At 41.7% G+C, this 19,465-nt stretch overlaps 2 protein-coding genes across 4 annotated transcripts in view; one reads left to right on the forward strand and one right to left on the reverse strand.

The window, feature by feature from the left end:
• The window catches only part of LOC311342572 (von Willebrand factor A domain-containing protein 5A-like), a 49,374-nt gene extending 42,661 nt beyond the window's left edge, over nucleotides 1-6,713 (forward strand). The window contains exons 10-19 of one of the 3 annotated variants that reach the window (XM_084467406.1): nucleotides 350-429; nucleotides 1,956-2,070; nucleotides 2,190-2,348; nucleotides 2,437-2,540; nucleotides 2,684-2,907; nucleotides 4,046-4,123; nucleotides 4,843-4,875; nucleotides 5,185-5,405; nucleotides 5,601-5,724; nucleotides 5,826-6,713. In XM_084467406.1, the coding sequence (XP_084323532.1) occupies nucleotides 350-429; nucleotides 1,956-2,070; nucleotides 2,190-2,348; nucleotides 2,437-2,540; nucleotides 2,684-2,907; nucleotides 4,046-4,123; nucleotides 4,843-4,875; nucleotides 5,185-5,405; nucleotides 5,601-5,724; nucleotides 5,826-5,905 (1,218 nt within the window). In that variant the 3' untranslated portion in view covers nucleotides 5,906-6,713. Of the gene's footprint in view, nucleotides 1-349; nucleotides 430-1,955; nucleotides 2,071-2,189; nucleotides 2,349-2,436; nucleotides 2,541-2,683; nucleotides 2,908-4,045; nucleotides 4,124-4,748; nucleotides 4,794-4,842; nucleotides 4,876-5,181; nucleotides 5,406-5,600; nucleotides 5,725-5,825 lie in introns of those variants that run through there. The other 2 variants (XM_084467405.1, XM_084467407.1) reach the window with 2 other exon arrangements.
• Nucleotides 6,714-11,565: 4,852 nt separating this feature from the next.
• LOC311342486 (zinc finger MYM-type protein 1-like) lies at nucleotides 11,566-13,211 on the reverse strand (the record flags this gene model as incomplete). The annotated part of the gene is made up of 2 exons (XM_084467305.1): nucleotides 11,566-11,569; nucleotides 12,298-13,211. The coding sequence occupies 2 exons, from the start codon at nucleotides 13,209-13,211 to the stop codon at nucleotides 11,566-11,568; spliced, it is 918 nt and encodes a 305-aa protein (XP_084323431.1).
• Between the last annotated feature and the right edge of the window lie 6,254 nt (nucleotides 13,212-19,465).

The raw sequence follows: 19,465 nt of genomic DNA on the forward strand, positions 1-19,465 counted from the left end.
CAGCTAACCACCAGAACAGTAGGATTGTGACCATATGTACCGTGTGTATATGTTTTTAACTAGTCAATCATTCTAAATAATGTGGTTTATTATTTTGCATATTACCATCACCAGTTGTGTGCAGATACAAATCTAGTTGGTTGGCTAGTCGGTTCAAGAGTTATGCAGTTCACTGAACTCTGACTCATGGCATTTCTAGGCCTGTGGGTTGTTCACTCTCCCTGGTTGAAACCTGCTGCACCTCTAGCTGAATGTATTTTAGTAGAGCTTGATTGATGAGCCATTCATGTCCTTCTGTAGAACTATGTTGGTCACTCACGACTAATCTCATGTTGTCTTTTCTCCGTAGCTGTTTGTCTTCACTGACGGTGAGGTGTGTAACACCAAGGCAGTGATAGATGTGGTGAAGAGGAATTCCAGTACTCACAGGTTGGGCGTGCACTGCACAAGGGTCATATTAGTTGATTTTGTGTGTGTGTGTGTGTGTGTGTGTGTGTGTGTGTGTGTGTGTGTGTGTGTGTGTGTGTGTGTGTGTGTGTGTGTGTGTGTGTGTGTGTGTGTGTGTGTGTGTGTGTGTGTGTGTGATCTGTATACTTAAATCATTGCTAAACCTCAGTTATTTCCACAATGCTTGAAAGAAGTTGTGTGTGGTTTTAGTCTTGGTTTGAGTATGTTCACACATGCGTGCGTGACAGCTCTCTACACATCCATAGTCTGTAGGGGTGCAACGGATCACAAGACTCATGGTTTGGATCGTGTCACGGTTTTTGAGTCACGGGTCGGATCATTTTCGGATCAACAACAACAAAAAAGATAACAAGACAAATGTGACTTAATTTTCAATTGCTTTTTTTGTTTTATTTTCAACTTCAACAGTGAATAACAGTAGCCTGGAAATCCAGACCCACATCTAGAAAGCTGAGGGTCTGGCAACGAGTGATGAAAATGGCCCAACTCAAGGGGCAAATTCAAATTGTGCTCTCGCGAGAACTCTGGATTTCCAGGGTAGAATAACAGGCTATTTAAAATAAAATATACAAATGTGTAAAAACTAAATAAAGTGAAAAATTAGGTAATAATCCTGCTTCCTTTAAGCATAGTAAATATAAAAAAATAGCTTGTGTCCACATAAAATAAAAACTTAACTCCAATTTATAAATTAAATATTGAAATATTTTAAAACAATATAAAGTGCAAACTGAGGCATTATTCCTTCTTCTTTTAAACATGGATAGTAAATAAAATAGAAATAGCTGTCCACATAAAAGAAAAACTTAACTAGCTGCACAAACGATATGCCATATGACAGGTATGGTATTGATTGATGTTTGTAGAAAGAATTATAATAATCCCGCCAGTTCTTTTTAAAACCAGCTGAAATTTAATGTACTCGCCTAATGCTCATTTTTCCAGCCTAAAGTGATTAAAAGTAGTCAAATTGAGCGGGAAAAGTGCCCAATCTGGGAACACTGCCTGCACGTCCTCGCGCTACTGCCTCAATGTAAATCAATGAGACCAACTGAAAACTAAGCCGACATGGAACTTAAACTGTGATTATGAAAAAATGTATAAAGGTAATCGAAACACACAACTTTTTAAAAAAGTTTTTGCATAGTTAGCTGATCTGCGGATCACGTGTGTCCCAAACCGTGAGGGTTGTTCCGTTGCACCACTAATAGTCTGCATTGGCCATCATCCTTTATCATCCAGTTATTCATAATTAACAAGGACTCATGCAAAAAACATATTATATAGTGTAAGCCAATTTAAATAAAATTCTTGTTAGAGAAGTGAAATCAAGCATGGCTCATTGGTTTCCATGCTTGATCAAATAGGTTGAAGGTTGACTTTAAAGTTAATTTACTCTTGCGTGTCCTGAATGGGGCTTAGCAGATTAAATAGGTATTAGTAGCAAAGCTTCTGTGCCCTTAAACCCGTGTCTTGATATACTGTAGGTGCTTCTCTTTTGGTATTGGCGGGGGAGCCAGTACGGCCCTCATCAATGGGTTGGCCAAAGAAGGACGGGGCCACGCCCAGTTCATCACTGGTGCCGACAGAATGCAGTCCAAAGTAAGACAAGGACCCGGGAGGCAACGGAAGGGAGTCAAAATAAATACTTTTTTGTCTCTGTATGAAACTGCTCGGCTTAACTGTGATACTACAATCTTCTCCTTCTAACCGCCCACAAGGTGATGCAGTCCCTGCGCTTCGCTCTGCAACCGGCTGTGGTGGACATCTCTGTCACATGGGATGTGCCTGCTGGTGTGTCTGTCACTCCACTTACTCCGCCCCTCACAAACCTCTTCCAGGGTCAGAGGTCATTGATCTATGCCCAGCTCACTGGAGAGGTATAATATGTGTCAAAGAATAAATTCACCTACATACTAATATGTTTTGTTAATATATCCTTATATTAAGTATTGTGTGCTCCCGCAGAGCTCTGGGGATGCAGAGGGCTGTGTGACGGTGAAGTACAGTTTGGCAGATCATCCTACTCAGAATCAGCTGAAGTTCAGCCTCAAGCCGACAGAGGACACAGGGTAAGCCAACGGTCCCTCATTGGTTAAATTTCTCTTGATGTCATGTGAGAATAAGAATGACCAAGGAGTGTCTCTAACTATATCATCACTATAGCAATACGTGGGGCAAACATCTCTCTCTCGCTCTCACTCTCTCTCTGTAGGTTGACAGCCCACCGACTGGGGGCTCGGACCCTGATTCGCTCTCTGGAGGCGGAGGCAAGCGAACAGGGTGACCTTAGCGACCAAGTAAATGCAAAGGAAAAGGTGGTCGAAGTCAGCGTCCAATCAGGAGTGAGCAGCTCCCTCACCGCCTTCATTGCCGTGAACAAAGGCAGCGGGGAGGCTATACAAGGGCCTCTTCTGCGCAGAAATGTGCCGGCACCGAGTACGTCTAGTATCCAACCATCTGTCTGTCTACCCTCTTGCTCTGTCTTTCTGTCACTATGGTTGCACTCTAACATCTGTACTGCATTCACAAGAGACACAGACAACGCAAGCATTATAATAGATGTGGTATAGGAGTACGATTTCAAAATAGACACAGACAACGCAAGCATTATAATAGATATATTATATGAGTATGATCCTAGAAACTAGCAAGATGCAGAACGTCTTCAAAGCGTTTAACCTCTTCATCCCAAAATGGCCCGTATCCGGGTAAAGCCCCTTCCCCACAATTTCAAAGATGTTTTAAGGGCATTTTAACACATGAGAAAGCAGTCCTGTTAAACCCAGATTTAAGTAAGATTTAAGTAAGATTAGAATCTCAAGTTTTAGGCTATCATAACCATTCATAGCTACACTAAATATAATTAAATATTATTATTAATTTGAATAAGATAAGTAGCATGTAACAAAAGGAGTTATGTATTTCTTAAATGTGCACATGTACAGAATTAGCGTTATTATAACACTATTTGATCTACACAAACATAAATCACAAATATCAAAATGAAAGCTGAGACTCCACTGAAAAGTTTAAATCCTATCTCTCTCTGTGACTAAAACTCGCCAATATAGAGGCAAAGAACAATCAAGAACAAACGTAACTCCTTCTTCTTTTTACAACCAGAAATGATGCCTTACCTTTTGTTGTTTTTGTTACCAAAGTTGTGTTTCATTGAATTATACCACCATAAATGGATACTCAAGTGTCTGGGCACCATAACAACTAAACATGAGCTGCGTTCCAAATCAATTTTATTCTTTTTACTTGTAGTATGTACTGCAGCTACCCTTACAAAGTACTGTTGCACATAGTATGCATGCAATTGGGACATACCACGTGTGATTTCACTGATGTTGTTCTATGGCCTTACAGTACTGTAGAGCTACCAAATGATAATGCACTAGGTGATATTCAATCTAAAACATGACATTTTAGAGGTTTTAGAGAGGGGGAGAGAGGCTGGTTAATAACCAGAGACCATAGGAGTAGAGAGCATTTAGTGTGTCCATATTGGCTTATCTAACTCTGTCTCCTTACACAATAGACTAACACAATTCCTCTTTCCTCTCCCTAGGGATGAAGATTTGTAGGATGTCGGGGCGAACAGCAATGGCAATGTGTTCATTGCCCATGCCTCTTCTCAGACATTGTGGTAAGTAAACATTCCAACTCGCCATAACATACATCATACAATGAACAAAAAATAACAAATAAATTTGTTGAGAACTTTAGCAATACTATGCATGCATTGAGATGCATCTCATACACAAGAATGCAGGTATTGTAGTTTTATAGGCATATATTCCTACAATTTATGAGACAACTTCTCACTCCAAACAGCAAGTAAGGTGGACATCACCGCAGCCCACTTGGAGGCGGGTCGGGCTCCCAGGATGGTTAAACTCTGCTAGAACTCTGAAAAACTTGTGTCCAAACTGAGAACATGTGACAGTTGGCATGCCGAGCAACTGCAAGCAACAAGCATCCAGCATTTGAAGACTCAAATCCCACATTTTTTACTTAAGTGTATATTAAGTATCATTAAGCATCTTAGGGCCTGTGTCCACATTGCATCGGCTTGGCTACTATGTTAACATTGTAACGTTAACTTCTTATTATACATCCATGAGTGATAACCAGCGTACGTTAGTTTGACAGTTGACCTAATCTGTGTTTGGGGGGCCGGGACGACGGAAGCACTTTTCTGAAAACTATCTATAACCATCCCTCAATCATAAATCAACAGTATATTACATTTTTTCTATATATCTTTTCAGGTGGAGGTGGAGGTGGTCCTATGGCGAAGTCGTTAAAAAAAAAAGGTTAATGTTTTACTTTTTGCATTTGTTCTTTCTCACAATATTTGTGTAGGTACAATGCGTGGGATGGAAACATATGGTGCAGGTGAATTTCAGATATTCTCTTTGATTATATCCTCGGTAGGTTAGTGTTTCACTTATCATTTTGTATAGATTTTGTTGTTGTTGATGATTCTAGTGCTCAGCCAACCAAGGATAGCTGAGCTGTGCATCACTTTACAGACAACAGTTACATAACCATTGACTCTACTGGTACTGTCAGAGATGCAAATCCTACAGATTTCACTTTAAGTTTGATTAACAATCTAATCGTCGAGAACCATCCACTTAAATATATCAACAGAAAATAATAAATGATTCAGAAAATGTATTATTTGTATTTTTTTTACTTAAGGTCCAGATGTCATGAATTCCCTTTTTTCAAGTCAGGGCATGGTAGAAATGGATGCCCTCGATTATGATGGTACAGAAGATCTGGCTCGCCAGGCTCCAAGGGACCCCATGCTACAGATGATCTCCCTCCAGAGGGCCTCTGGCTCCTGGCTGCTGGAGTCCGCTCTGGCTGCCGTATTTGGAAGGACCCTCAAGGATGTGGAGAGTGCAATGCCTGCGTCGGTGTGTTGTTGTATAGTCTGGTTTGGGACATCAAACATCTGTTGGATTGACTTGATTGGGTTTGTCTTTCATCACAAGAGAAAGAATGAAAGAAGAAGAATCAGTACAGAGTGGTTCATGTAAAAAAGGAGATCATTTTAGATATATCCCCCTCTCCTGGTCTTCTCTCATCATGCATCGTTGTGTTCTTTTTAGGTGAGCCCAGAAGTGTGGGCTACAGTTCTGGCTGTGATCTGGCTCCATGGCTTCAATAAGGATGCTCAGGAGGAGTGGGAGTTTCTAGCAATGAAGGCCGTGTCATGGCTGCATGGGGAAAAAGGTCAAAGGAAATGCTAGTATTAGGATTATTTTTTCTCACATGGATTTCATTGGAACACTTGAAGTAATTCTAGCTGATGGTTTGTCTGTTTCCCTGTTCAGTGCCCTGCATGGCCGAGTGTGTAGAAGCAGGGAATGTCCTGCTGGGATGCCAGGTGCAGGAGTCTTCCATGGGAATGTAAGTGGTTCAGGGTGTCAGCAGGGCCGTGTGCGTGGTCTGTGGTTCACCGTCACCTGATGGATGGTACACCTTCCAGGTCCTTCCCAGAGCGGTTGCTTTGCCTCATGGCCTTTGATTATTTTTGCCTTTGTGATTATGTGCACTGGAGGTATTCCTCCAGGATAAGCCATGTAACCCAATCCACAATGCGTGCTTTAAAGATAATAATATTATAATTATATTATTCATTTTATATTACATTTTTCAACGGATACATGAAGCAGCTAACCTGTGCGTGACAGGCTACCAAACTGGTGTTTTGTGCCCAAGTTATCTGTAATTTGGTGCCTGGAACATATGCTTTCAAAATGTGCTTTAATTGGTATCAACTGTTTTATTTTAATTTTATATTTTGCTTTATTACGAGACAAATGGCTTCTGTCCTCATTTGTTTTCATTACAAATAGTGATGACGATATAATAAACTCTACCACAGTAATACAATTAAGACTATCATTCTAGAATGTGCAGAAAGTGTTAGATGATCCCTCCCACCCTGTCAGGTCGCTCTTCCAACTACTGCCTTCTGGAAAGAGAGCAAAGTGCAAAGTCTCGGCCGTAAAACATCCCGTTTTTGCAATAGCACGTACCCGGCTGCTACTAAGCTGTAAACCTGTACTAAATGCACTCTGCACCCGCTAGACTAGCGGGTAAAAGTTAGCCGCATGTTCGATATTGGCTTGACATTCGGTAGGGACCGTCTGCCAATTACATGTTTCAGTAAATGAAAAATGTTCACTAAAAATCAATAAAATGACTTTTCCCCATTCTGTTTGCTGTAGTAGATCATATTTGCAATGCTCTAACTACTACAGGTGAAATTTTTCTAAAAAAACATTTTATATGGAAATAGTATGCATTTAATAAATGAAAATATTCACTAAAAATCAATAAAATGACTTTTACCCATTCTGTTTGCTGTAGTAGATCATATTTACAATGCTCTAACTAGCCTACTACAGGTGATATTTTTCTGAAAAAAACATTTTATATGGAAATAGTATGTAAAAATGAAAATAGCCGACTTCCGGTGGGGTTTGGGGCATGGGTCCAAGCGGCTTTTCTGTAGGTCATGGGAGGTTATACGTGCCTACCATATACATATTGGTGAAACGTGGCGCAGGTGCTGCGCCTTCTTTTTTTTTTTTAAAGATCCTGTAGGGGGCGCTACAAACATGAGAAATACGATTGTTGGTATGTGAGATACCGGCACCAGTCTACACGTGTCCTGTGAATTTCATATTCATAACTATTACGGTGTCCTCAGAGTGATTTACCCTGACACCAGAGCCTGTGGCGGCCATGTTGTTTTTCCAATCGACTATTTTACTTGAGCAGTTGGAACCATAGACATCTTATAAGTAGACGCAGCATTGGCTGCTGTGACGCGAGAAATTCGGCCGCCATCTTGGAGTGGTGATGAGCAGCCTGAGCTGAGACAGCTGACAGGTCGCGTCTACAGAAGAGAACACGGATGCCGGGCTGGTGTTCCTGCTCAAATGAGCGGACCGTCTAAAATAGGAATCAGGGGATTACTTTTGTTTTACTGATTACTGGATTACTGTTGTATTTTGTGAAAAAAATATTACCACAGAGTTGAGAAGGAGCAAAGATCTTCAATAGTACTGAAATCGTAGCCGCTAGCAAACAAGAGTATGACCATAATTGAATTGCTTGTCAATTAAATGAAAAAATTACGTAGGCCTACTTCAGTGTTTCCCACAGACCAGGTAGCAATGTGCCAGTTCAATGTGCCAGTTCAGACCAAAGATTTGCGACGCAACTGCTTGCAACTCGCAACTCCTTGCGACTCCTTGCGACGAGACGGGCTGAGACGTTCTAAAAACGGGGCAGTTCACACTGCTGCACCGGGTGGCGATTATTTTTATTTTTATTTTGGTTGAGAGTAGGCTAGAGTTACTGTGTTTCGCCATTCTCCACTACTTCTGCATTGTAGTAATTCGCTGGAGCTTAGTTTGTTTAGATCCCGCTAGTTGCATTGCATTCTTTCGTAGTGGCGACTTCTCGACTGCAAGGGAAGCTCGGCTTCACCTAAAATTTCGAAAATTAAATGGTCAGATATTATAGATATCTGACCATTTAATTTTCGAAAATTTTTTGGATTAAAAATGCGTTAGAACACGTCCATCTCGAAGACGAGTTCGTTCAGAATCAGCTGCTTATCGCAGGTCGACTGACTCGATTTCCTTCTCATTCACTTAGGCCCTACGTGTTTAATTTGCGTGTGTCTAGACAGATGGGCGCGCACCAAGCATCACCCGCATTCATTCATTCTATTAAATACTCACTCGCGGTAAAACTATGTTTTCTCACGATCAAATACTCATCAATCCTAAAAGTAATGGGCTTGTACACGATGATGGGTCAAGAACATATGTGTTTGCTGTACAGTGTTTTCAGATGCATTGATTTAAAAGTACAACCTACCGCTGTATCAGCTGTTCTTTCCCAAATAATTTAACCAATCATTTACCCTAAAACTAGATTTTGTTTTGGAAGCCTGGAATATACTTTGCTCGAATGTATTATTAGGGTCCGGGCAGCTAAGCTGCCGGGAACCTATTGTATTCCTAGGAATTCTTTCTTCTTCTTCTTCTTCTTTCTTCTTCCAAGGAAGTCATACTTCCCATGGGTGAAAACTCACCAAACTTTGCACAAAGGTCCAGTCCCATGCCAGATTCACTCAACTCCAAGGACATGTGCCCCCCCCTCCTAGGGGGGGCACAATAAGCGTTTAAATTTAAAAACTTAAAAAATTCCTACCAAACCAACGGTAGATGCTACAGTGTTGAAACTTCACCACAATGTAGCCTCAATACTGCTGAAACTTTAGTCCACTTAAACTCATTACAAATTATGAAGTCCATCACTCTGTTTTTTTCAATAACTGTAAAACTTTTAAAATGTATCTCCTCCCACAATTTTTGCTCAATTGTCACCAAACTTGGTACAGAGCATCTCCAGACCGTCCTCAACAAAACTTGTTTCTCTGATTTTTGATTAAGCAAAAATTTATCCTACAGTGCATGAAAACGTATGACTGTAAACAGTACTGTAAACGTATACCATCAAATTCTTGATAAATACATTTTCAATCTTCCTGAAAAGAATTGAGAATATTCTGGAGTCATGGTTGATGAAGTTTGGCAAATATCAGAATTTTATCTCAAAAACTGAATTTTTGAGAACATTTTGAATTCTGCTCTCATGGGAACAACTGCAGCCAATGTGAGAGTGGAATTTTTAAACATCATATTTTCTCTTATGAAGCAAAACACTTATCATTAAAACCAAATCACCAACATTTCCATGCTGTCAAGATGCAATTTATGTATTATCAGATTTTTGTTTAGATGACTGAATTTCTGAAATTTTGACTGCACGACAGTGAATGGCTTACTCAATTTGTGAAGCCACTGTTGAAATGCCACTTGCCAATTAGCCAATTGGCTCAGTGCGATAGACAATGGTCTTTGGTTCCAGAGGTTGTGGGTTCAATCCTCAACTGGTGCAAATTGAACATTATAAGGTCAACTGTCCTGTCTTCCTATTCTCCTGTTTGTTGCTCAGAATTTGCCAAAATTAGCCCGGACCCGACCCATTGCTGCGCAGCAGCTATAATTGTTATTATTATTATTTTAACCCTACTATACTTTATTCATGTTCATTCATGCAGCCCTATGGAATTTTTTTTTTCCCACAATCCACACGCTATTTCTATGCAGTTTCACACGTATGAATAATCTTTGACATCATAATATTTAACATGCAAGTGTAGTGGTGCCTGGTTGCTGCGGGGGAAAATCAGCTTTGCGCCGGGTGCAAACTAGCAACGACACATGCGTCGGTGTAGAAAGTCAATTGCGCCGGTCGCAAGATAGGGCCCTTCTTCTGTTTGGCGTACACATGGCTAATTTGCATACGCGCACAGGACTGTCGGAATGGGAACATGTCGGACTGGCAGCATTACGGGGGCGCGATTACGGGCTGGCGGAGTTACATTTAAAAAGTAAAAATTCAAGTAAAAATAAATAAGAAAAGCGGAATCAATTTGTGGCGCTCGTTGTTCAATCTGTGGCGCAGCGCCACACATTGGCCTATGTATGGGAAACACTGTACTTGAATAAGATTAAGTTGAAATAAATGATGAAGATAAAGATTGTAAAAGCCAACAGGGGTGAAAGTTAGGACCACAGTCCAGATTGTGTGGGGGGGGGGGGGGGGGGGGGTAATATATGTTAGCTAACTAGACAATCAGATGGACAGTGGCTATACAGTATAGCTAGTCTAGTTTTCCAACCCAATTTTGTGTGGCCCACCTTCGTGAAATGTGTGATAAACAGGAAAAGGTCCTGCCACACTTACCTGACAACTGGAATGGGGTAATTTTTGGGATTACTGTTGAACTACTATGTGTTCACCCGGCTATGAACTGAGACTTGATAAATCATATTATCAATATATAACATATCTTGCCTTTTCTCGCTATAGTGTAACACTATATAGTACCATTGATACACTTATTAATACTAACCGTCATGAAACGTATAGCAATACTAACCCACTCTATATATATCTCTCTCTCTTCCCCCTTACCTCACTTGTGAGGTAAACCATTACCAGTCATCAGCCATCCTTGTATTTGGCCCTCATCGCACCTGAAGTCCCATCCCTATGCAGGGCAGTTGCTAGGAATTCTGGGCCCCCTGAAAGAATATCGGTGTGGGCCCCTCTACCCCATTCATTGCCACCTTAAATGTTCTTGTTTTTCAGTGTTCTTGACGGTGCCTGGTGTAATACGCCAAATTTGTTTCCTTTTTTACATTTAACGACTTAACAAGTCAGAGTATTATTATGTATTATTAATTGTCTTATTCTCATTTCCCTGATTTGCAACACGTTATTACACCTCTGATTGCAAATAAATTTTCAATTAACCACTGAACAAATAGGTGTGGGTATTTTATTGTATTTAACAATCAAGCACTGATAACTAAACTTAACTTAACTTAAATGTGCAAGTGAAAAAAAGAGCACATGGAATACGTTGTTGTAACAAATATTTAAAAAAAAATCAAAAACAACAACAAGCCTCATCAGAAAGCCCAACGCCGGGCCTTTTTGTTAGCAAATTTGCTGATGAGGTCTTTGAAGTCCAATTGTCGGCTTAGCTGACTTTCAATTGAAAGTCTAGCAAGGCTATTTAGCCTCTCTTGGTTTGTTGTGGATCTGAGATAGTTCTTAACTAGTTTCAGTTTGCTGAACGCCCTTTCTCCACCTGCAACAGTCACAGGTAATGTACAGAAGATTCGGATGGCAACACATACTTCACCAAAAATGCTCTGAAGCTGAAGTTTATGAATGCAATTCAGCAGTTCAAGGGGGGAGTGGCAGTCTGAAAATGTGGCACTATAAACAGACCTCAAATGTTGCACTTCACTTTCAAAATGAGCACTAAAATCCTGTTTGTATTTGCTTGTTAATGAATGGCAAACTGAGTGAATCTGATCATCTTTTAAATCCTTGATTTTCAGTATTGCAGCAAATTCCTCACAGATATTTGCAATGGATTGAAAGCGGGTGTCCAAGGCACAGATTATGTTATCTAAAGCCACATAGAACACACTGTTGCGAAACAGATTTGATTCTGTCTCCTGTTGGTTTCCCTCTTCTTCTGACCTCTGACTCTCATCTGCAAAACGTTTTCTCTTTCGCTTGTGGCTGACTGGAAATCCAGTGGGAACATCCATAGCTTCTGCGATAAGGGAAGCCTCTGCAAGGAAGTCATTCCATGAGTTGCGAAAGAGCTGCATTTCTTCCTTCAATGCCGCTATATTGGCTGCTTCTACATCTAGTGTAATTTTTCCTGACTGCAGAATTATGTTTCTGTCTTCAATGGAGTGCAGTATTTTTTTCCAGACAGTCAGGAGAACAATGGCTTTAAAAGATGTAAAATAACTCCTGAGACCAGTGACCTCTGATTTGACTTCATTAGTCAAGCTGCACCTAGCAAAGATGCTATCCAGGGCCTCTAGGAGAGATGGTAAGTGATTTGCAACTGGTTTAACAGCCGCTATGCGGGCACTCCAACGAGTATCAGACATGCGGTGAAGGGAGCAGCCAGTCTTCTCTTTGAGAATGGCCCATCTCTCTGGGCTGGCACTGAAGATATTGTACAAGCGATTCAAACACCCGAAAAATGTTGCAACATCGGTACATGACTCTGAAGCATGTACTCCAACAAGATTTAGAGTATGTGAGGCACATGGTGAATATGTAGCGAGTGGATTTATTTTCCTTATTTCAGCCTGGACCCCTTTAACTTTTCCTGACATGTTCGAGCCATTGTCAAAGCCCTGGCCTCTGCAATCTGCAATGTCAATGTGGTGCTCCTCTAATGTCTTCAGTATCATCTCTGATATTTCATGGCCAGTCTTGCCACTGAATTCTTCAAACTTCAAGAAACGTTCAGTTGCATCCCACTGATCATTCTCCTTCTGAACGACATATCTCAACAGAATTACATTCTGTTCCTTGTGGGAGACATCAGGAGTCGCATCACATATGAATGAGTAATAAATTGCACACTCCCTTTCCTTCAGTATTTCTTTCAAAACTCTTTCTCCACAAAGTTCTATGAACTCATTTTGAGACTCTGGGCTAAGGTAATGGGTCACTCTGGTGCTTGGTCTTTTCTCCTTCACTTTTCTCACATGATCATTCAACAGAGGATCGTACTTGGCTAAAAGCTCTACACTGCCAAGGAAGTTACCATTCCGTGCATCACCAAGCGTTTCTGTGCTCCCTCTGAATGGCAAATTTCTTGAGGCCAGAAAAAGAGTAACATCTAATAGTCTCTCAAGAATAGCTTTGTTTCTGTCAACTTCAAGTTGGATTTCTTGTTGCAGATGGCTGTCTATCCCCTTTGCTTCCATCAAAGAGTATTTCAGATTTTTCCACTTGAGGTAGCAGGTTTTGTGCGCCTTGCAAACTTCATGGTCAGGGAATTTGTTGTACATTCTCCGCCATTTGAGATCTGATATTTTGTACCCTTCTTTGGTGTTAAGTGCACTGGCTGATGGTTTTTTTAGGCCATCACAGGAAAATAACATGCATGGCACACAGTATATTGCTCTTGCACTTTCACTGTACATTAACCAGTCTCTCTTCTGTTTTTCCCGTCCATTTGTTGACTTTGTATACTCTAAATACTCTGGAAATTTCTTTCCATCTGAATCCTTTGGCATTATCAAGGTCAGATCTCTCTGAGTGGCTGTGGCTAGCTTTTTGACAATTATCTCACAATCATGGTCTGTGAGCTTCTCTGGCCTTAATCCTGGGTCGCATTTTAAATATTCTTCCTCCTCGTTCTCTCTTTCCTGTCTTTCTGTACTTCCTGTGCTCTGACTGTCTTCAGCAGTTTCATGACTGCAACAGCTTTGATCTGCTTCACAATTCCCTTCACTATCTGAAGTAGCCTTGCTTTGGGAACTTGGGCCTGGCTCTGTCAACAGCAACAGTGACATAAATTGAGAGAAAAAAATTTAGCCTATATTTTGCTATTATATAATTGAAATAGCCAAGGTGTTGATTAATATCTTAGTCACTGCCAGTGATACAGCAGTTCACTAATAAACAAAAACAGCCAACCAGTGTCTACTCTCCATCACTCACTCACCATCAAAGGCATCATTGGACTGCTGGTGGTGAGCGTCTGCTGTGGGGTCAAACTCAGATGAAGCATCCACTGCTGATTCTGGAGCAGCAGATCATAAAGGTTTATTGGTCCATTAAATATATAGTAAACATTAAATGTTATGTTTCATGGAAAAACTGTTGCAGAACTAACCTATTCTTGGACAAAATCTAAATGGGCTTCTTAGTACCTAGCTCTAGGTGGACAGCTTCACTTTCCCAGGCAAAAAATATTTTTAAACCATTCAAAAGTCAGTGTAAACTGTCGAAAGAGAACTTGTATTATTACTTAAATTGCATATAAGATGATCAGAGCTCAAGATAGGACGTTAAACAGCTCATAATTCCATATTTACTATCTATTTTATATTGCTGAATAAACAAGTTTTTCACCAAAACTGTAGTATTCAAGTTTCTTGCCAAAAACGATATATATATATATTTTTTTTTTTTACATTTGAACATATCATGACCTTTTATAGACCTTTGCCTAATATTCATATTACTGAGCCGACCTGAACACATCACATTTGACACCGTTAGCAACTTTTTTAAAGCTAACTAGCTCTATATCCTGCCGATTTTAACATGGATTTGAAAATTGGATTTAGTATTTTTAACTGATGGGACTTTCTACACCGTCCGGTTGTGTGATTACTACCGCTGCTTTGAATGACTGTTGATGCGCGCGGTGCCGACTGCGAGCCAGTCTGCACACCGTCTGCAGCAGCAGAAGCAGCTGGGATTTTTATTATTCATTTTTTTTGGACTAGACGGATACTGAGTTGAAGGAGTTTTTTTTTAACCCAAAGAGTCAAAGACAGTTGAAGGTAGGCCTGCAACACTTTTATATGCAGTCTATGATGCGGACCAGTGATAAATGATGACATGACACTGAAGGGATTTAAATGACACGACTCTCACCATTCTTCGAAAAAAAGTGTTTGATATCCTGGGCCCCTGCTCTGCCGCTCCTACTCCTGGCCTCCTTCTGTACTCTTTTCTGGTGTCCAGACTTGTGTTTTTTGGGGGGCATCCTTACGATCCTGCTGGAGTTCGCTCACGCTCACTCCCGATGAGGAAGAACGAACCGCGGTGTGGACCAAACCATTTTTTAAGAAGGGGCCAAGGGGATTATTGAAATGATTAAAATTAGAATATTGTATGATTTGTGGCTTTGTTTTAATTCAGATTCATTCATATGAATATATATTAGTTCAGTGTATGCATAATAATTTTTTCATAGAGGCTGTGTGTGGGCCCTAGCGGGCTGTGGGCCCTTATAATCGTCATAACCTTTCCCCCCTATACGACGGCCCTGTCCCTATGACTGCCCTACCATCGCCTGTTGCTGTCCCCTTGACCGGATTCCTGGCCTGCGCTGCCTAGCGATCCACTACTGCCCTATGACAATTCCTAATCCCTATGACAATTCATCCCTACACTAGACTATTTGAACTTTCTGACACTAAATGGGATTCATGCATTATCATACTGGTTAGGTAACCATCCCACCTCTTTGTAACATACACCCCAGGTGGCTCTAAACACCATGTTCTATTCTCTACATCTAACTAACCTATTCATTTATCATGTATACAAACCTCACTGCCCTGTAACTGACCCTAGGCAGATGGGTCAGGCCCTCGAGTCGTGGATCTGCTCGAGGTTTCTTCCTATATGTATCTCCAATTCTAGGGAGTTTTTCCTCGCCCCTGTTACTCATGGGCTCTCTCTGAATGTTCAATACTCTGTAAAGCGCCGTGAGACGTGTAATGTCTTGGCGCTCTATAAATAAAATTGAATTGAATGTTAACTTGTGTATAATTCCCAATTTTTATTGATATATTTGCATTTTATTTATATTAAGTTAAAATTTAGTTCCCCGGCCCCATTCGTCTTTGTAAGGAAATGTTCTATTTTGTCTAATTTTAGGCAAAGTATAAGACAATACTTCCTTAACAGTATAATTGGAATCATGAATAAGTTGTTCAAGTAACAATATTGAAATACTAACATTGTTGGGTAAGACAGAATTTGGTTTTATTCTGAATCCAGTGAAACAGATTGGTGGTTTTAGCTGATATAAAAACTTTCAGGTGTTTATTTATGTTTAAGTATTTGGCAGACGCTTTTATCCAAAGCGACATACATAAAAAATACATATAAAACAATCACTGTAAACAATCATTTAAGGGAAGAATGTAATACAAAATATCAATATAAAGTGTCAAGACAGAATAAACTCTGCTGCTGCAGCAACAGAGATACAGTCTATAAGTCCCTAAGATATATAGTGTATGTATTATTTTTCCAATAGAAACCAATGAGCCTCTGATACTTTCACTGCATGCTTAAGACGTCGTAACCATAGGCGTCTTACGCTGGGGTTACGCCGAGTAGGCCTACCCACCAGTTTTCGTCAAGATTCACTTTGTACCCACCACTTAAAAAGACAAAAAAAACTTGAGTTTAAATATTATGTATTATTACACGGCTCTTCTCAGTGCTGTGGAACACTCCGTTCACTTGCATGGGCCTTCCCGACTTCCGGCGGTGAATTGTTTTTTTGATAATTGACCGTTGCTAAGCACCTAATGACCGCTGTCAGGGAAAGCAAGCGAAGCAAGCCACTTCCGCTTTGCGTCGGTGTCCCGGTTCGCCCTGTCGGGGCTTATTTTCCCGATAATGACCGGCGTTCTCTACATTATCCCTTACTTATTTTTGTATGAGCTGCCAGCCTGGCTTGGACAACGAATGAGGTATTGATACCGATACTCTTTGGCTGGGATGCAATGATGAGGCATCAGACAATCAAGTCGTTTTAGCCTGAATACATGAAGGTAAACAGCACCAGAGCAGGTTGGTAGTACCATGGACACACAGAGCGATCACCTGTTGAACTAAATGGATGTGGCAGGCGACACCACGGGATGCATCTGCAGACCACTGCCACATAAATAAAGGTAAGACGCGATATTTATTGCTTAAGGTTTGCTGGTGCAGTGGGGAGGTCTTTTGTGTTTTTTTGCACTCAAGTGGTCGGCTGTCTTAACTCTTGCAATTGATGTTAGCCATAGCCACCAAGTAGCCTGACTTATCCACGGTTTGCGTTCGTACAGTGTTGGGTATAGTGGAGATGATGATAGTGGAGTAATCAGTGGAATAACTGCGGTGGGGAGTGCATGAGTTTTGGTCAGAATGCATGATTTAGATTGGATGGATGCATGTTGTGAATTGAGAACAGCCAGCTCATGATGTGATACAGCGTTCAGCTGTCAACACGTAGTCAATTTCCTTTCTTTGTTTGTGTTGGTAGCTTAGTCATGTCATGTCACGTTGTCAACATTGGGTACATGGAGCACAACATAGTGGGTCATATGTCCAATGCTTTTTGGGAACACTTTATTCATAAAATGTGTCAGACATCAGACAGTTTTTTGTATCCACAAGTTTCCACCACCCTGTGATGCTTTGCGCGAATTGTGGGCTTTACTGGTTACTACGAGATCGATGTAAACAATCGCCGTCAGTCATTCATTCATTACGATTTCAACCAATTATTTAGTTTTGTCCGGTTGTAAGTACATCCTCAAACGGCACACGTTGTTTCCGAGCTTTTTAAAGCCATAATTGCATTCAGCGACAATATCCAGTGATGTGCTCAGCCTGCCAGCTGATCAGCTACAAACACAGCGGAGGCAACCCGAGGGGAGTTCCATCAACCAGGCTGAACGCAAAGCTGGGCTTATTCTGCTTAGCCGGGCTTCTTTCAGCTGGAGTTGCGTTCCATGAACGTCACTTAAGGGAATCTCCGCTAAGTAACCATGGCAACTTATCCGCCCAAACTAACCTGAGGGGTGTTCCACAAAGCCGGTTTTATCACTTACCCAGCTAAGTTAACCCAGGGTTAGCGGCAACCCTAGGTTTTCCGTTCCAAAATGAACACGGTATGTAAGTTGCTATAGAAACATATGCTCTCAATCAAACCTGGTCGGAGCAGGTGCCCAGAGCTAGGCTCGTTCAGAGCCTAGCTCTGGGGAGACCACAGGGGTGCCCAGAGATAGGCTCTGAACGAGCCTAGCTCTGGGGAGACCGCAGGGGTGCCCAGAGATAGGCTCGTTCAGAGAGCCTCTCTGTCAAGGCCCCGCTGAGCGGGCCTCATCAGCCAGGTACCACCCTGTCCCTGGTCCTCTGGAGTACCTTCTGTAGGAGGGGGTTCTCCTCTCCAGAGACCACCCTCTCCCTGGTCCTCTGGAGAACCTTCTGTAGGAAGATGCCACGCTCAGTCAGTAACTTAAATCTAACAGTAGTCTATGAGTAATACATCGGCGGTAACCACTGTTTTTGGGGTATATTGCGAAATTGCTCCAGCTGGACATTCTGTGGTATTGGATGTGTTTGAATAAAATACATCCAATACACGGAATGTCCAGCTGGTGACTCCACTGAGGCTATAGTAACGATGCCTCTTAGCACTCTACGAGTGCCCCTGGAGCCCTCGTTAGCTACGAGGGTTTTAACGACGTTCGTTACACAACGATGCTTTCGGGAAACGGGTCTGAAAACTCTACGATGCTCGTACGATGAACTTTACGACCCACTTAGGCTAACGATGCTTTCGGGAAACGGGGCCCAGGGTTGGTTCAGGCAGCCTCACCTGGCCCGACCCACACTGATTGAGTCTGATCGGGCTGGGCGAGGCTGCACAACTGTTGCACATTGAGCAATCAATTAGTTAATTAGCTAGACCAGCCCTCAGCCCGCACACACTCCGGGAGATGTCCTGCCTGGCGACATGCAGCACCAGCACAGCACACGCCCACAACATGTGTCATCGTTTAAAGTGTACATTCTGTGTGTTCTCAGAGACGATGGACCAAGCGTCCCTCAGGGATGCTGTGTCTTATGAACAAATGCAGGTCTGTTTCTACATGTTTCTGTTTAAAATGGATTCCCCATTCCTCTACTCCTTCCAAAGTGTCCCACAACATTGAGAGTGCGTACATGTTATTGATTTCTAGATTTCTGTATTCATGAGTTATTATTATTTTTTTTATGGATCAAACAGTGAAGACAGACAGGAAAGTAGACTGATACAGAGAAGGAATAATATCGGCATAATGTGGGTCCAGAAGCCATGCGGTCAAGGTCGTTATCGTTTCCATACCAAATAAATACTATTTGGCTCAGTACTGCATGAAAATGTGCACAAAACCAATTTTGCCCTACCCTTATTTGACTGACACATTTTACTACACATTTGCCTAACAGGTTTGGTTATATATCGGAGGCCATGTAAATGGCCTTTTGTCTAGACAAATTTAACTTTCCAGTAAGTCTGGCGGGATCAGTCTTGGATTCGCTCAATTAGTTTCACGTTTCCATTTGGTCATTTAGCTTCATGTAAGCGTTCATGCAAAGCGTCCTTCAAGTTGGGCTGAGATACGCGCATACAATCAAAATGTACTTTTCTGAATCTTGTGGCAGCCCGGTTCAGGAATATAACTCACACACCCGGAATGCACCACACTCAGGTTCCAGGGTGAGCCGAAGTCGGCGTTTATTCGGCTCAATGGGTACAAGGCAATGCAAATACTCGGTGGCCTCCGTGAGACTCTCCGATAGTCAACTGACTCTTTGCTGGTCCTTCTTGTTCCCCCCGGTGTGCGTCCATGCTCGTCTTTTATGCCGACTCTTCCCCCCTCCGGCCAGGTGCGTTGCATCCCGGTGATTGCGCCGGGTGCCGACGCACGCTCTGCTGCCGACTGGTGGGTGAAGGCGGTATACCCCGTCGACCACTACC

Source organism: Micromesistius poutassou, assembly GCF_964030765.1.
Source record: "Micromesistius poutassou genome assembly, chromosome: 4".
NCBI classification, from domain to species: domain Eukaryota; kingdom Metazoa; phylum Chordata; class Actinopteri; order Gadiformes; family Gadidae; genus Micromesistius; species Micromesistius poutassou.